A 16,323-nucleotide genomic window follows, 5' to 3' on the forward strand; every position below is an offset into this window, starting at 1 on the left:
AAATAAATGAGTATATTTCAAAAGTTTTATTTTCCCGCAAAATGGGGTAATTGAGAAGTTCACAAATATCTTCCAGCATTTAAAGATGAGGTGGTGTTTCCATTGATGAATCTCTTCTTGGCACTGGATGGAATTCTGGGGAGAAAAAAAATAGACTGGGGGTCAGTTAGGTCAAAAGATTTGACCAAAAAACAATAATACTAAGTTAGGTTTTACCAACATCAGGAGGACCCATCTCTCTTTTCAGATGTGGTGGGAGATATGGAAAGCATACTGGATAGGGGCCCTCAAGATGTTGGTGTCAACACCACGCTCCAAGGTCCTTTCTTTAGCGTTGATTTGGTAAACTTGGGTGGACCTTGAAGAGAAGCAAAATAGAGTATTTTTAGTACACGACATGAAAATAATAAATCAAATAACCTGAAAAACAGGTCTTACGTCATACACGACTTCTTTGGTCTTGTAGATTTGGACAGCTTCCACCATCTCCGTGGCTTTGAACCTCTGCAAAACACCACAGCATGATTATGTCATTGCTTATTGAACCATTTTGATGCACAAATGACTCCCATTCAATCAAAAAAATAAAATACGTCTCACAAAGCTCTTAGACGGAGGAAAAATGGTTGTTTAAACGAGTCAAAAATGACCCCTGCGCTACGGTTTTGTCAAAACCACAATTAAAAATCAAAAGGTCCAAGCCCTGAAGTCTTCCTTTAGGAAAGGGAAGGGCAAAGGTATATACGTATTCTAGAAGTGTACTGTTTATTCCTTACACCTCCACTTGATGGCACTAGTGTGAGTGTGAGTACACTCACACTAGTGCCATCAAGTGGCACCCACACAGGATCTTGCTATTAAAAAAATCAACGCCAACCCAGTTAAAGTGTCTTCATTCAAAATTGGAGTGTATCATGATGCTAAACAAGCTAATTTAGGAAAGCCGTGAACACTGGTCGCTGATATCTAAACATTACTGTGACAACAAAATTTCCCGAATACGGGATGAATAAAGTTATCCAATCCAATTACATGGGTAGAGGAATTAGAAGCTATTAAAAAAAGACTCACTTTGCCGACAAACTGCTCCTTTTTGGCCGTTATGGCCACATTCTTGATGTTTCCCAGCAGTCTGTGCTCGTTGAGGGACTGAAACACACAATGGAAGGCTTTCTTTTTAAACATTAAGAGCAATAGGTGACGCGATGTAGCCAACTTGCTAGCAAACATTTGTGTTAGCATCCACGTCGGGGCTACATCACGCCAATGAAGCACGTTCCCGTCAAAAAGCACTCTTGAAATGAGAACTGGGGCTACGAAATCCCCAAAAGACAAAGTACCGAACGCGCTGCATTGTCCTGGAAGAAGTTTGTCGGCTCTTTCTTCGGGAAATCGTCAATTCTGAGCAGCTCAGCAGTCCAACGCGCCCAGCCTCCGGCTCATCCGCCATTTTGAAAAATGGCGGCGGTCTTCTGAACTCTGACGTTAGCCACGCCTCGGCCACGCCTATTACACATAGACACAAAAAAAGAGATCGTTTTCATCATAGAGTGCATTAGTCAGGGGGCTGGGGCTGCAAATACTTTTAGGTTGGGCATTAATACTTCAAAACAAATACATTGTTTTCATAATAACGTACTGTAAATACTTTTTGGTTGGGCTTTAATACTTTAAGATACAATATTGCACATTATGAACATTGCGGTGACATGCACTTCAGTGTTTGTTTTTGACTTCTAAGGTTACATACATACATAGACAAGGGTCAATCCAATGCAGAGGTGATAACAGCGCCCTCTGGTGTTCGGATGGATAACCTCCGTTTCGTTGACGCTGGCGTTTCCTTTCGATGTCAACGTTAGCCACGTTAGCAAGGAACCGAGACTGGTCCATTTGAGCGCCTAAATGGGAGAAAAACCACCGCCAAAGCTGTCAGGAAATCCGCTTCCGGTCTTTCCTCGCTTCCCGAATGGACCGCGCTGCGGCGACCAATCGGCGCGAGCAAAGCGTCAGCTCGACGTTCAGTGGAGTCGACGGACCAATGACGAGACGGCGTTCGACTCTTCGAACGCCATGAGGGCGAGCCGAGCCGCCATGGCGGGCAGTGAGGGATCCCTATTCAAAAGGGCTTTAGGGCGCCATCTTGGTGAGGTCTTAAAAAAACGAGCCGACGAGGCGACTGTTTGGCTTTTTCGGGCGTTTTTGCGTCGAGTTCGGAGGGCTGACACGCCCTCGCCCTCGCACGCCCGCCGCCTTCGTACAGTCGCGCGCACGCGCACGCTCGGAGGCAGTCACCGATTGAGAGGCAGGGAGGGAGGGAGGGAGGGAGGGCAGAGTTCTGATGAAAAGTGATACACTTGACTGGAACGCTAACGTGACGTCAGAGCACAGAGTAACGTGTGCACAATTGACAAACCTAATCTTCTATTTGAAACGAGAAAATGTCATTTCTGGGCCCTCAAATCAACTAGAACCACGTGCTCTTGATTTGGGGTCATTTCCAGGTGACTTTTTGTTCCTTTTGGGGCACCGCCTGTTGTTTTGGGGGCGGGGCTTCTAGGCCACTTGCTGATTTTTGGCCTACTCTCCATCCAATCAATTCCTGTTGACTGTGGGCCATTTCTGGGTCACTTCCTGTTGATTATAGGTCATTTCCTTTTCATCTTGGGTCACTTCTTGTTGATTATAGGTCACTTCCTGTTGATTATAGGTCACTTCCTGTTGATTATAGGTCACTTCCTTTTAATCTTGGGTCATTTTCTTGAGTTTGGGCCACTTCCTGTTGATCATAGGTCACTTCCTTTTAATCTTGGGTCATTTTCTTGAGTTTGGGCCACTTCCTGTTGACTTTGGAGGCATCTTGTACTGAATTTCCCAAGTACGTGATGAATACAGTTTAATGTAATCATTTACTTTAGCTCATTTCTGATTTAATCGCTATGAATTTCACTTGCTGTTGAATTTAGGTCATTCCCACTTCTTGATGACTGTGGGAGGAGCGATGATATTTTTTGTGCATTTGACCAAAAATCTGCCAAATCACTATTGCTTAGTGGACGGAGGCCCATTGAGGGCGACGGACAGGGAGGGATGGCAGCGGCAGCGTGGGCGTTGCTCTGTTTGCTCGCAACAAGGGAGGCGCGTCCATTGTTTTCAGACGGCCAATCAGATGGCGAGTTGGGCCCCAATTGGATGTGGCCTCCTTCCTGCTGGCCCCGCCCCTTCGCCTTTAAAACCCAGCGAGGGCAGCGCAAACGGGGCGGGTGCACACGCGCGCGCACGAAGCAACTACTAGTAGCTTTTTTCATCTTTTTTTGCCGATCTTCATCTTCATCCGCCTCCTCCTCTTCCTCATCCTCATCCAGCCTTCCTGTCAGCCGCGTAGTTCGCACCATTTGACATTTTTTCCTTCCTTCCTTCCTTCTGAGACGAACATGGCGGACAGCAAAGTGGAGGGAAACACCGAAATCAGCGCCAAGGTGAGACGCGCGCATGCACGCACGTGGACACTATTGTTATTAATGAGGAGGACCGCGTGAGAGAGAGAGAGAGTGAAGGGAAAGGCGCGCGCACGCGTCTGAATCGAGGAAGAAAGAATCAAATTATTATTATTATTATTATTAGAGAAGAGGCGGTGCTCAAGCACCCCCTTCCCAAAAAAAAAGCCTGCCTGCCCGCGGGCTAAGGACGCGGCGGCGGCGGCGCCGCCGCCAGACGTCGCGCTCGCTCGGCGCACGCACGCGCACACGCGCGGAAGCTGCATCCTGTCTTTCTGTCTGGCGGAGGAGCAAGACGTCAATGAAGAGGCCGTCCACCAGGGGGAGCCAGACCTGGAATAGAAAATGGGCCGAGACGCTGTCAGGTGACGAGAGCGAGGCATGATGGGAGTTGGAGTCCATACACCTTTTGGTGGGATTCCTTTGAATGTTGGATCACTTGATCGGCCGCCGTCCCTCCCGCTTTGAAGGGATTGGACGGAGGTGGAGAAACGGAAGCCAAGGAGCATTTTGGTCGCGTTCGGGTGTCGCCGAAGCCGACGGACTTTTGAGCTCCGCCCCTCTGTCTGTCCTCCAGGAGCTGAAGGAGAAGAAAACAGCGGAGGAGAAGAGCGCAGATGACGCCACCGCCAACGGGAAAAAGGTGCCCGCACCCGTGCCTGTTAAAAAAAAAAAAAAAAAAGAAGTTAATTCTATTTTTTTTTTTTTTTTTCAGGACCAGGAGAACGGCGAGAGGGACAACCGGGTGGTCCGGGACCAAGACGACGACGATGACGACGACGTGGGGGACGAGGACGAGGAGGACGGAGATGGTACGTGCCAGCCAATCGCAGTCCTTGGATGTATTTGAGTCAAAGTGAAAGTGAAAGATAAAAAAAAAAAAGTGATTTCCCCCTTCCCTTTTAAAAAAAAATTAAAATACAAGACATAGTCAGAAAAGGACGACTATTTAAAAAGAAAAAGGAGGGGCCAAAAGTACAAAGAAATGAGATTTTTGAACTTGATGAAAAATGTCAATCATGGTGAAACGACAGGTGAGGAGGAAGAGGAAGAGGAGGAAGAAGAGGACGAAGACGACGAGCCCGCAGGGAAGAGGACCCTCGGCGATGATGACGACGAAGACGAAGGCAAACCGGTCAGTTTTGGTATTGGGAAACGAGGCCAAAAGAAAAAACAATGGGATTTTGAATTTTCAACGTTTTGAAGTGGACAAAGAAAGAAATGAAATGTTTGCGTCCAACAGGAACGAGCGTCGCGGAAGAAGCAGAAGACGGACAAGTAGACGGACAAAAGACAATTTCTATTTTTGTATATATTGGTCAACCTTCCACGGGAAAAACAGTTTTTTTTTTTTTTTGTCGTGGCGCAGCTAACGTCTAATGGCGTCTTTCGTCCGCATCTTTTCTCGTCCGTCCCGCGTCCTCGGCAAATAAACCCATGGTTGGATTTTTTTTTAGTCTCTTTACTGGTGACCTTTCCTCCGCCGTACCTTTTGGCTCCTCCCACTTCAAACTAAACTAAACTCAAAAATGCTTTAAGTGACTTCTAACTTGATTTGAATGTCAGCGCATTCACTTTAATGGAAAGGTGGCCCTGACCAAGATGGCCGCCTTTAGGCCACCAAAGCACTTATCGTGCGTGTCGGCGAATGAACGAGCGTTCGTAATAAAGAGATGATTTTAATATCACAAAGTTAGCACTCTCGCCAGATTGCCGTCACAATAAGAAAACAAAAATGTTGAAATGATAACCCATATTTATCCATGGGGTGCGGGCTTTTTCCGTGGGGGCGTGGCTAAGAGGACGCCGTCAAAGTGTGCCGGTCGGCGGGGATGCGGCTGCGCAGGTACTCCATCACGGCGTCCGTTCCCTTGGCCACGATGGCGGCTCGTGGCGTCCGGAAAGGGTTGCCCTCCAGCTTCAGGCATCTGTCCGAACACAAGCACAAAGTGCTAGTTAGCTAGCCATTCTCCGCGGCATGTTAGCCCGCGACGGACAGGAAATCGCCCGGATGGCTGCCAAAATAAACAGGGAGCGACCCGGAAATGTCACCGAATCAACGGGAACGGATGCTAAAAATAGTCACGTGACTTGGAATGGAAATGAAATGGAGAGGAAGTGACCTCATAAATCAACAGGAAGTGACCTAAAATGGCCAGGAAGTGAGTGACCCAAATTTAACAGGAAGCGACTTGGAAATATCACCGAATCAACGGGAAACGGATGCTAAAAATAGTCACGTGACTTGGAATGGAAATGAAATGGACAGGAAGTGACCTCGTAATTCAACAGGAAGTGACCTAAAATGGCCAGGAAGTGAGTGACCCAAATTTAACAGGAAGCGACTCAGAAATATCACTGAATCAACGGGAAACGGATGCTAAAAATAGTCACGTGACTTGGAATGGAAATGAAATGGAGAGGAAGTGACCTCATAAATTGCCAGGAAGTCACCTAAAAATGGCCAGGAAGTGAGTGACCCAAATTTAACAGGAAGCGACTCGGACTAAGACCATTAGAAAGTCAGCCCAAATGGACAAGAAGTGATTGAAAACCAGGAGGAAGTGACCTAGAAATGCCCCAAAATCAACAGGAAGTGGCCAAAGCGACTTGAAAATGAATCCAAATCATGAGAAAAGGGGACGGCCAATCAACAAGTGATTGAAAAACACAAGGAAGTGAGTCAAAAGTCAACCGGAAGTGGCCCAAACATCAACGGGAAGTGACCGAGAATCAGATCGAAGGCTTGATTTGGCAGTGCGGGTATTTTGACGGCGCCAACCGGCGCCAACCGGCGCCAACCGGCGCCTACCTGAGCGACGTGCAGAGACCCAGCTGAGGCGGCACGTTGAGGAGGTCGTTGTTGGACAGGTCCAGCGTGGACAGGCGGCTCAGGGCCATCAAGCGGGCGGGGTCCACGCCGCCCACCTGGTTGTTCCCCAGCAGGACGCTTTCCAGCGACGGCATGTGGTACAAAACCTCCGGGAAGGCGCTCAACCTGGGGGGGGGCGAAGCCGCGGACGTTTTTAATGGGACCAACCGACCCTCCACCCCCCCCCCAGACGACGCTTACTTGTTGTAGTTGAGGAGGATGGAGTGAAGTTTGCTCAGGTTCTTCAGCTCGGCCGGCAAATCCCTCAGCTGGTTGTTCCTGAAAAGAAAAGAAAAAAAATGGGTGCTAACTTTAGCGCCGAGCTAACAACAGCTACAGATATGCATTCCGAGCATTTCAAATGGCTCAAAAGTCCAGTTGGATCAGTGAAAGTGGTCAAGAATTTTCTAAGCCAAAAAATTCCTCTTGTTGCCATTCTGCCAACATGTGCTAGCCAATGGGCTAAACGACGAAAGATTGGTAGTTTGGGCTAGAATAACTTCTACAGTGGTACCTCGAGATACCAGCTTAATCCGTTCCGGGACTGAGCTCGTATGACCAGATTCTCGTCACTCCAGCGGATGTTTCCCATTGAAATGAATGGGGAAACAAATTAATTCGTTCCAACTCTCTGAAAAAAACACCTAAAACAGGATATTGGATTGGAAAAAATGTTTGATTTCTTCTAATTCGCCATATATTAACAAAGTAACACATAACTAGTGGTTTAATAGTAATAAAATGGGTTTAATAGGAGTAAAATTAGACACATTTCGCGGCATACAAGGAGGCGGGGGGCTGCTCGGGGGGGCTTTATCCACGGCAAAAATGCACTCGTAAACGAACAAACAAATTTAAATCAACTTGGATAACTATATACAGACACTCAACGTTGAATGTAACTTCAAAGAAAACTAAATTGTAAATTTGTTGTCATCTTTTTGACCTTACGTAGTTCTACGGGTGGGTTGACACCACCTGGCCGCTCCGCCCAAGTCTTCAAAACGAACGCATCAAGAGTTGTTTGTTTTTGTCTACCCTTCAAACTATATTTCCATAATGTCACATACAAATGTCCTCCTCACAATAGGATAACAACGCACGACGACCACTTGCCAACAAGAAATAGTCTTTAAAGAACGATGGCGGGAGGGAGCTTCTTTCCTTAGAAAGAAAAACAGGAAATACAATAGTTGAGCTTACCCACGTATTGATTGTGGGTAATGAAGTTTTATTCTGAGAAAGGTTGCCATTGCCTATCGGTCGGTGTTGTGTGCACGAGTGTACTTCATTACCCAGAAAGCCCTCTTTTTGCCCGCGCATGCGCGTTGTGCGTTTCCTGGTCCTAGGAGAAACTCGTCTGAATTAATTAATTCTGTGCTCGTAAATATTGTTATACACGAAAGATATGCAAAAAAGAACTGGCTTGGTCGCATCACGAAATTTTGACCGCATGACGGGCCAATTATTGGATCGAAATTTCCCCCGTAAGACGAGCATTTTGTATGACGAGCATTTTGTATGACGAGCGGTCGTATGACGAGGTACCACTGTATTCCTGTTTTGTCAGGTGAGCCAGGCGTACCTGAGGTCCAGGTGCAGCAGGTTGGGCAAAGAGCAGAGGAGCTGGCAGTCGCTCAGCCGGTTGAAGGCCAGGCTCAGGTCCGTCAGCGACGCCCACGTCTCGGCCAGCCTGCACGAGTGTCAACGAGGGGGGTGACGTTTCAAAGCCATGACGCCCCGTTTCTCGCCCACCCGCTCTCACCTGGGAGGCACTCGTCTCAGCAGGTTCTTGCTGAAGTCGGCGGACGTGACGGCCACGTCGGCGGCCGCCGCAAACAGCTCGTCCGGGATGCTTTCCGCCTTCCTGTCGCTAAGCACAGTCTTTTGCTAGTGAGCTTTTTCGTCTTTCATTTAAGTTTAGAATTTTTTTTTAGGGTCACATTTTTCTGTCTGAAAAGAGGTGACTTGAAATGATCAGAAAGTGAGCTCAAACCTCCTAAAAATCAACAGAAAATGAACAGGCTAATGCAGGGGTCGGGAACCTTTTTGACCAAGAGAGCCACAAACAATTCATATTTTTCAATGTTGTTCCTTGTGAGCCATACTACCAATTTAAAAGTCAAAATACATACATGTAAACGAGTTCCATTTCAATTATTTTTGTAATTTCAGCACTTTTAAAGTGGAAAAAAAACAGTTTTTTTCAAAAAAAGAATCTTATGCTGTTGCTAATCAATGATAGGATGCATTCCATAAGAGTCTACTGCCAAAAAAATAAAGATTAAAGCAAAAAAATGAAGATTAAAGCAAAACAAATGAAGATTAAAGCAGTTCTAAATGTAATATCTCAGTTCTGTCAACAGCAATTTCCATATTTTAGCTCACAGGTTAGCAAAGAGCCAGATGCACCCATCAAAGGAGCCACATGTGGCTCCCGAGCCATAGGTTCCCTACCCCTGGGCTAATGGAACATGGCAATTAGCCATTTTTAACATTTTTTTCCACTCACCTGTACGTCAACGACTTGAGCGTTTTGACGTTGCGCACGTCGACGACGGCCTGGCCGGGCAGCGTCATGGCGGTGGGCGTGTCCACGGCGCCATCAGGCTCCTCTACGAGGGTCAAAAGGGTCAAAAGGTCGGTCGGCGAGGCGCCGTTCAAAAATGTCGGCCAAGCTACCTTTGATTCTTCCTCTCAGGTACCGGAGAACTTCCTTGGTGCCTTTCTGAAATAAACCAGGAGTCAGTTCGTTTTTCAAACAAGGGTCGCAGGGGGTGCTGGAGCCTGTCCCAGCTCACTACAGGCAGTAGGAGGAGTCACATGTGGGAAACAGCGCCCTCCCGCACTCAAGCACGATGACCACACTTCAGCAAACTTTTTTGTGCCGATCATTCGTCGCCCGGGTGCTGCCGCCGAGTGGACGGGAGTGGTAGCGCAGTCACATATTCTCAAATTTTCCTTTTTCCTCAATACAGTGGTACCTCGTCATACGACCGCTCGTCATACAAAATGCTCGTCTTACGGGGGAAATTTCGACCTAATAATTCGCCCAAGATACCATCAAAATTTCGTGATGCGACCAAGCCAGGTGGCCATGGCACTGTCTTTTTTGCATCTCTTTTGTGTATAACAATATCTACGAGCACCGAATGATTTATTCAGACGAGTTCCGATCAGGAAACGCACAACACGCATGCGCGGGGGGCAAAAAGAGGGCTTTCTGGGTAATGAAGTATACTCGTGCACACAACGCTGATAGACGATGGCACCCTTTCTCAGAATAAAACTTCATTACCCACAATCAATACGTGGGTAAGCTCAACTATTGTATTTCCTGTTATCCTTTCTAAGGAAAGAAGCTCCCGCCATCGTTCTTTAAAGACTATTTCTCGTTGGCAAGAGGTCGTCGTCCGTTATCCTATTGTGAGGACATTTGTGTGCATCATTTTGTGAATATTTTGAAGGGAATACGTAGTACAACAGCAAACAGTCCATCAGTAGCGAACGTGAGGGTGGGTGGAGGCGTGGCAAACCGCCAACCCGGCCAGAACGAAGGTAACAAAAGATTACAACAAAATTAGAATTCAGTTTTGTGTAAAGTTACATTGAACGTATGTTTGAGTGTGTCTGTATATATTAATCCAAGTTAATTTTAAATTTGTTTATTCGTTTACGAGTGTGTTGTCGTGGATAAAGTCCCCCCCCCCCCCCCCCCGAACACCGCCCCTCCCCTTCTGTGCGTCTCTGTCTCCCGTCGGCGAAATCCGCCCGATTCATTTGTTTTCAATTCATTTCAATGGGAAACGTCCGCTCGAGTGACGAGAACCTCGCCATACCATCTCAGTCTGGGAACGGATGACGATCGTATGTCGAGGTACCACTGTATTGGGTCACGCGGGACGTCGATTGGCGTCAAAGGGGGTTGGCGGGCGAGGAGGAGGAGGACTTACGGTCAGCAGGTCCCTCCGGATCCCCCGCAGAGGATTTCCCTCCAACAGCAGGATGTTGAGGTCGGGCAGCAGACCCAGCCAGGCGGGCAGTCTGGCAGGTGGAGCGAGGCCAGACGCGTCAGTGCCGCCGGGTCGACGCCGGGTCGTCGCGGCGGGCGGAACGTACGTGCCGATGTCGTTGTTGGCGAGGTCGAGGCGCGTGAGCCCAGCCAGCGTCGCCAGCTGGTCGGGCAGCGTCCGGATCTTGTTGTCTCGGAGCTCCAGGACGGACAGGGCGCTCCAGTCGGACGCCTGCTCGCCCGCCACGCTCTCCAGCTGGTTGTTGCCCACGTACAGCTCCTACGCCGAGGAGACGGAGGGGGCGGGCTCAAATGCCTAACGTCGGCGTCACGGCGTCGTCACGGGGGACCTTCTCCGACCTTGAGCGCCGGAGCGCGCAGCGGCGGCAGTTGGCGCAACTTGTTGTGGCGCAAGTAGAGCTGCTCCAGGGCGGCCATTTGCGAGAGGCAGGGGGGAACGTGGCTCAGCTGGTTGCCGCTGAAGTCCAGCAGCTTCACGTCTAGTGCCGGCAAAGCGGCCGGCCGTCAATTTGCTTTGCGGACGGAAGACGAAGAAGAAGACGAAGAAGAAGAAGAAGAAGAAGAAAGGAGAAAGGACTCAACTGGTGAGCAGCGCCAGGCTGTCGGGCAAAAGGCTCAGCTTGTTGCGGCACACTTGGAGCTTCTGCAGCCGGCCCAGCCGGCCCAAGCCGGACGGGAGCTCCGTCAGAAGGTTGTCGGAAAGGTCCTGTCCAAATACAGTCGCTCGTACCTGGTCATACGACCGCTCGTCGTACCATATGCTCATCTTACGACGGAAATTTCAATGGGATAATTCGCCCGAGATACCATCAACATTTGGTGATGCGACCAAGCCAGGTGGCCATGGCACTGTCTTTTTTTGCATCTCTTTCGTATATAACAATATATCTACGAGCACTGGGCGGACTTTGCATTTCCACACCCATTTTTGCCCCCACACTTTGGTCTACATTTACATAGCAGGTAAACAACAATGGATGGGCAGAGTTTTGCAAAGAAAAGATCTGGAATACAGTGGTACCTCGCCATACCATCGTCATCCGTTCCGAGACTGAGATGGTATGACGAGATTCTCGTCACTCCAGCGGACGTTTCCCATTGAAATGAATGGAAAACAAATGAATTGGTTCCAACCCTCGGAAAAAACACCAAAAACAGGATATTGGATTGGAAAAAATGTTTCATTTCTTCTCATTCGCCATCTATTAACAAAGTAACACATAATTAGTGGTTTAATAGTAATAAAATGTGTTTAATAGAAGTAAAATTTGACGCATTTTGCGGAGGGGAAGCCAACGACACACACGGAGGCGGGGGGAGGTGTTCGGGGGGGACTTTATCCACGGCACTCGTAAACGAACAAACCAATTTAAATGAACTTGTATTAATATATATACAGACAATCAACGTTTAATGTAACTTGACACAAAACTCAATTCTAATTTTGTTGGAATCTTTTTGACCTTGGTTCTACGGGTTGACCCCACCCACCCCGACGTTCCGCCAGAGTCTTCAAAACGAACGCATCAAGAGTTGTTTGGAACTTGCCGCTTCCCCGTGTCTCATTACCCAGTGTACATATATTCCAGATCTTTTCTTGATAAAATCCCCCCCGAACACCTCCCCCCACCTCCGTGTGTGTCGTTGCTTTCCCCTCCGCGAAATGCGTCTAATTTTACTTCTATTAAACACATTTTATTACTATTAAACCACTAGTTATGTGTTACTTTATTAATAGATGGCGAATGAGAAGAAATCAAACATTTTTTTTCCAATCCAATATCCTGTTTTTGGTGTTTTTTCAGAGTGTTGGAACCAATTCATTTGTTTTCCATTCATTTCAATGGGAAACGTCCGCTGGAGTGACGAGAATCTCGTCATACCATCTCAGTCTGGGAACGGATTACGATCGTATGTCGAGGTACCACTGTATGTGGAGGTGAACAAGGTGTTTTTTGGGGGTCCAGGTGCATGGCATTACCCACCAGTTGGGTGAGGCCCTCCAGTTCTCGCAGCTCCTCGGGCAAGGCCTCCAGGAGGTTCTGCTGCAGCGTCAGGCTCCGGAGCTTCTTCAGGGAGAACAGTTCCAGCGGCAAACTCTTCAACTGGTTGTGGCTGACAGAAAAAGACGACGTGGGCGTCGGCGTTATGGGCCGTGGCACCTTGCGGGACACGTGGCTCACCTGAGTCGCAGTTCCTGAAGATCCCGCAGCTCCCCCAAAGCGGCCGGCAGCGTCTGCAGTTGATTGTCGTGCAGCTGCGGCAAAGCAGACATTCTTTTTCAACATGAATCGCTTCCTAAATTAAACAACTTTAGTGTTGTCTATGTGACGTCCTGTTTTTTTTTTCATTTAAATTACAATTTTTCAATGGCTTTTTGTGTTTTAGTTCAAATGCACTTCTCAAAAGTCATAAATAAATAAGTAAGTCACATTTCCAGGTTTCCCCGTTTATGTGTAAATTAAAAAAAATGCTATTGACATTTTGTTTATTTTTTTATATGATTTAAAAATATATATATATATATCAAAAAATGATACAAATACATTTCCAATTTCAATTATTCTAATATTTTTCAAGTTTTTCTTTTTACTACAGATGGGAAAAGCTAATGATAGCATTATTGCTAGCAGGTAAAGTCATCTATTGGTACAAAAGATGTAAAGTTGGTAGATTTTTGGGATTGGGCGGGGCCAAAGGAAGAAGACTCATTAGATCAAGCCTTTTTCTGACCCCTTTTGGTTGGACTTTTGTCCAAAATGATGTCATTTTTAAGGCACTTATTCGATCAGGCGTGTGAGGGCGAGACGTACGTCCAGCGTGGCGAGCGCCGGAAGCAGTCGGATGTCTTCGGACAAGCCGCTCAGACGATTGGACGACAGCAGCAGCTTGGTGAGGTCCGTCTGCTCCCACCAGCGATCCGAAGCGGAGAAGGACGCGTCGCCGCGCGCCTCCTCGGGCGTATCCACGTTCAGGCGGTACACGTTGGCGGGGACTGGTAGGCAAGAAAAAAAAAATGTTTGTAATGATTGCAAAAGAGGGGCGGGCGATATGGCAAAGAGCCAGACGCAACTCGTGAGCCATACGGGCATTGACCTCATTTTTGGCCCTGTCATAAAATGGCCAACATTCGATAACGGAGCTATGTGATATCAAACAAACAACTCTCATTGACGGTCTGTTTTTGTTAGTCTTGTTTTTTTTTTTTTAACTGAAATATATCAAAATATTATAAAGACACAAATAATGCATTTTTTAAATAAAAAAGACGGCTTGGTCATAAATAAATCTATTCAATATTAATGACATTATAACGGGCAAAAAACATTTCATCGTTTAAACAGCTTTCTTCTTTTTTGGAGACGGATATAGAAAAAAAAACATTCAATTCCTTTCATAGAAAGACAACATATTGTTTTCACCTAAGAAACATTTGAATTTGTCAACATATACATTTGAAAGATGAATAACCAGGTTTGTTTTCGTTTGGTTTGGAGTTTAGCTAACTAGTTTGGAAGAAGGCGTACCTTCTGTGAGGTTCCGATTGGTCAGGTTGAGACTTCCGCTTTTCCGGGCCGCTCTCAGGAGTCCGTACGGGACTGTCGGCTCGCTTTTGGGGGTCCTAAAGCCCCGCAGGGAGTCCGAAGTCTCCTGCTGCGCGCCCCTCAAACGAGACATTTGAATTTTTTCGTTTGCTAGCAAAACGCTGCTCTCCCACTCCCGCTTACAGGTTGTCGCTTCCGGCTTCCGCCCGCTAATTCGTCACTTCCGCCATCTGACATCGCCTATCGGACACAACACTTTCTTTAGTTTGTTGTACGTGTATTAATTTTACTGTTGTATTTATTTATTTAATGTATTTATCTTTTGTATCTTTTATTATTACGTGTAACATACTTTTTGTATCACGTTTTCTTTTTTTGCCAAGTTAAAAACCTTGCTTTTCGTAAGAAACAGACAAACTAACTGTACAGTGGTACCTCGACATACGATCGTAATCCGTTCCAAGACTGAGATCGTATGACGAGATTCTCGTCACTCGAGCGGAGGTTTTCCATTGAAATGAATGGAAAACAAATGAATTCGTTCCAGCCCTCTGAAAAAACACCAAAAACAGGATATTGGATTGGAAAAAATGTTTGTAATGATTGCAAAAGAGGGGCGGGCGATATGGCAAAGAGCCAGACGCAACTCGTGAGCCATACGGGCATTTACCTCATTTTTGGCCCTGTCATAAAATGGCCGACATTCGATAACGGAGCTATGTGATATCAAACAAACAACTCTCATTGACGGTCTGTTTTTGTTAGTCTTGTTTTTTTTTTTACTGAAATATATCAAAATATTATAAAGACACAAATAATGCATTTTTTAAATAAAAAAGACGGCTTGGTCATAAATAAATCTATTCAATATTAATGACATTATAACGGGCAAAAAACATTTCATCGTTTAAACAGCTTTCTTCTTTTTTGGAGACTGATATAGAAAAAAAAACATTCAATTTCTTTCATAGAAAGACAACATATTGTTTTCACCTCAGAAACATTTGAATTTGTCAACATATACATTTGAAAGATGAATAACCAGGTTTGTTTTCATTTGGTTTGGAGTTTAGCTAACACATTTGAGACGATACGTCAAATACAAATTACACTCGCAGCAATTGGTCAAATAAAACATAAATAAAATAAATAAAATAAATAAAATAAATAAAATAAATAAAATAAATAAAATAAATAAAATAAATAAAATAAATAAAATAAATAAAATAAATAAAATAAATAAATAAATTAAATAAAATAATAATAAAAATTTAAGTGGAACATGACACATAACTTCACACCTTCCTCACACAGTCGAGGACACTGTATGCGTTGCCGCGGCACACTGCAAGAGAAATGCGCTGTAACAGCCATTGACACTCGCGTGGCTCGTTTGAAACAGCCACGAGCCGGGAACCTACTTCTAACAGAAACTTCAAAGTGGAGTCCCCACATACACCTGAAGTTTCGAAAGCTATGGGCTGGAACAAGTATCTATCGACAAGCGGTGCATAGATAGCCTTCATTGACTCTGCCTTGTTCGCAGCTGAGCACGCTTTTATTGCAGATGAAGAAGCAATTGAGGATTGAGAAAAGGTGTCAACAACTGTCACATCCCATGTCAAACACTTTCCCATCTTCCAAGGAAAGATTGACAAGCCGTCAGGCCTTCGCTCGTCTGCACGCACCAGGCCACTTGGCTCGAGGATTGAAGGAACACCAGCTTGACATAGTGCGCGTTTAACGATGTCGTTGATGTTGGAGTGACGAGGGAAACGACCAGCTTGGACACGGCAGGACAAGGGGTGGAGAGCTCGGCTATCTATTGAATGACCACACTTACTTTAGTTTTTTAAACTTTAATTTAGCTAACTAGTTTGGAAGAAGACGTACCTTCTGTGAGGTTCCGATTGGTCAGGTTGAGACTTCCGCTTTTCCGGGCCGCTCTCAGGAGTCCGTACGGGACTGTCGGCTCGCTTTTGGGGGTCCTAAAGCCCCCCAGAGAGTCAGAAGTCTCCTGCTGCGCGCCCCTCAAACGAGACATTTGATTTTTTTTGGTTTGCTAGCAAAACGCTGCTCTCCCACTCCCGCTTACAGGTTGTCGCTTCCGGCTTCCGCCCGCTATTCGTCACTTCCGCCTTACGCCATCTTTACTGTTGTATTTATAATGTATTTACCGTAATTACTCGAATATAACACGCATATTTTTGCTATATAATTAATTCCAATAGTTGGGGGTGCGTGTTATAATCAATAACTAAAATAAATTACAAATTTTCGATCGAAAAAAGCATTGTCAAACTCACTTTGACGCACGGACATTGTGCAATTTCCAACTTTGAATTCAAAATACACGCATATTAAAGATCGTCAAGC

The 16,323-nt window shown here is 46.1% G+C and overlaps 2 protein-coding genes across 3 annotated transcripts; one reads left to right on the forward strand and one right to left on the reverse strand.

Moving 5' to 3' along the window:
* Window positions 1-11: 11 nt before the first annotated feature.
* LOC144079459 (leucine-rich repeat-containing protein 40-like) lies at window positions 12-14,162 on the reverse strand. Of its 2 annotated transcripts, none has more exons than XM_077608240.1 (21): window positions 13,930-14,162; window positions 13,216-13,397; window positions 12,586-12,659; window positions 12,388-12,517; window positions 10,985-11,108; window positions 10,742-10,881; window positions 10,489-10,661; window positions 10,323-10,413; window positions 9,052-9,097; window positions 8,882-8,984; window positions 8,135-8,242; window positions 7,955-8,062; window positions 6,571-6,648; window positions 6,310-6,495; window positions 3,904-5,425; window positions 1,755-3,830; window positions 1,341-1,506; window positions 1,072-1,149; window positions 439-504; window positions 221-358; window positions 12-135 (listed from the first exon to the last, which is right to left on the reverse strand). In XM_077608240.1, exons 1-15 carry the CDS (start codon window positions 14,078-14,080, stop codon window positions 5,293-5,295), a joined length of 1,827 nt encoding a protein of 608 aa, XP_077464366.1. In that variant the 5' UTR covers window positions 14,081-14,162; the 3' UTR covers window positions 12-135; window positions 221-358; window positions 439-504; window positions 1,072-1,149; window positions 1,341-1,506; window positions 1,755-3,830; window positions 3,904-5,292. The 2 variants fall into 2 exon arrangements, with proteins under 2 accessions (XP_077464366.1, XP_077464365.1); XM_077608239.1 differs by having other exon boundaries at window positions 217-358.
* Window positions 2,614-4,948, forward strand: LOC144079461 (uncharacterized). Its single transcript, XM_077608243.1, has 5 exons — window positions 2,614-3,479; window positions 4,075-4,140; window positions 4,213-4,309; window positions 4,532-4,632; window positions 4,741-4,948. The coding sequence occupies exons 1-5, from the start codon at window positions 3,435-3,437 to the stop codon at window positions 4,777-4,779; spliced, it is 348 nt and encodes a 115-aa protein (XP_077464369.1). The 5' UTR covers window positions 2,614-3,434; the 3' UTR covers window positions 4,780-4,948.
* Window positions 14,163-16,323: the final 2,161 nt, after the last annotated feature.

This window comes from Stigmatopora argus, chromosome 8 (genome assembly GCF_051989625.1).
Source record: "Stigmatopora argus isolate UIUO_Sarg chromosome 8, RoL_Sarg_1.0, whole genome shotgun sequence".
In the NCBI taxonomy this organism is placed as follows: domain Eukaryota; kingdom Metazoa; phylum Chordata; class Actinopteri; order Syngnathiformes; family Syngnathidae; genus Stigmatopora; species Stigmatopora argus.

What these genes read in the sequence shown, in the direction of transcription:
- LOC144079459 (XM_077608240.1), bottom strand. Translation starts at nt 14,080, where the DNA reads ATGTCTCGTTTGAGGGGCGCGCAGCAGGAGACTTCGGACTCCCTGCGG. An exon ending in CAATCGGAACCTCACAGAAG is followed by an intron (nt 13,398 to 13,929) that starts GTACGCCTTCTT and finishes CTTGCCTACCAG; the next exon opens with TCCCCGCCAACGTGTACCGC. An exon ending in CCTGAGAGGAAGAATCAAAG is followed by an intron (nt 8,985 to 9,051) that starts GTAGCTTGGCCG and finishes TGACCCTCGTAG; the next exon opens with AGGAGCCTGATGGCGCCGTG.
- LOC144079461 (XM_077608243.1), top strand. Translation starts at nt 3,435, where the DNA reads ATGGCGGACAGCAAAGTGGAGGGAAACACCGAAATCAGCGCCAAG. An exon ending in GGACGAGGAGGACGGAGATG is followed by an intron (nt 4,310 to 4,531) that starts GTACGTGCCAGC and finishes GTGAAACGACAG; the next exon opens with GTGAGGAGGAAGAGGAAGAG. An exon ending in ACGAAGACGAAGGCAAACCG is followed by an intron (nt 4,633 to 4,740) that starts GTCAGTTTTGGT and finishes TGCGTCCAACAG; the next exon opens with GAACGAGCGTCGCGGAAGAA.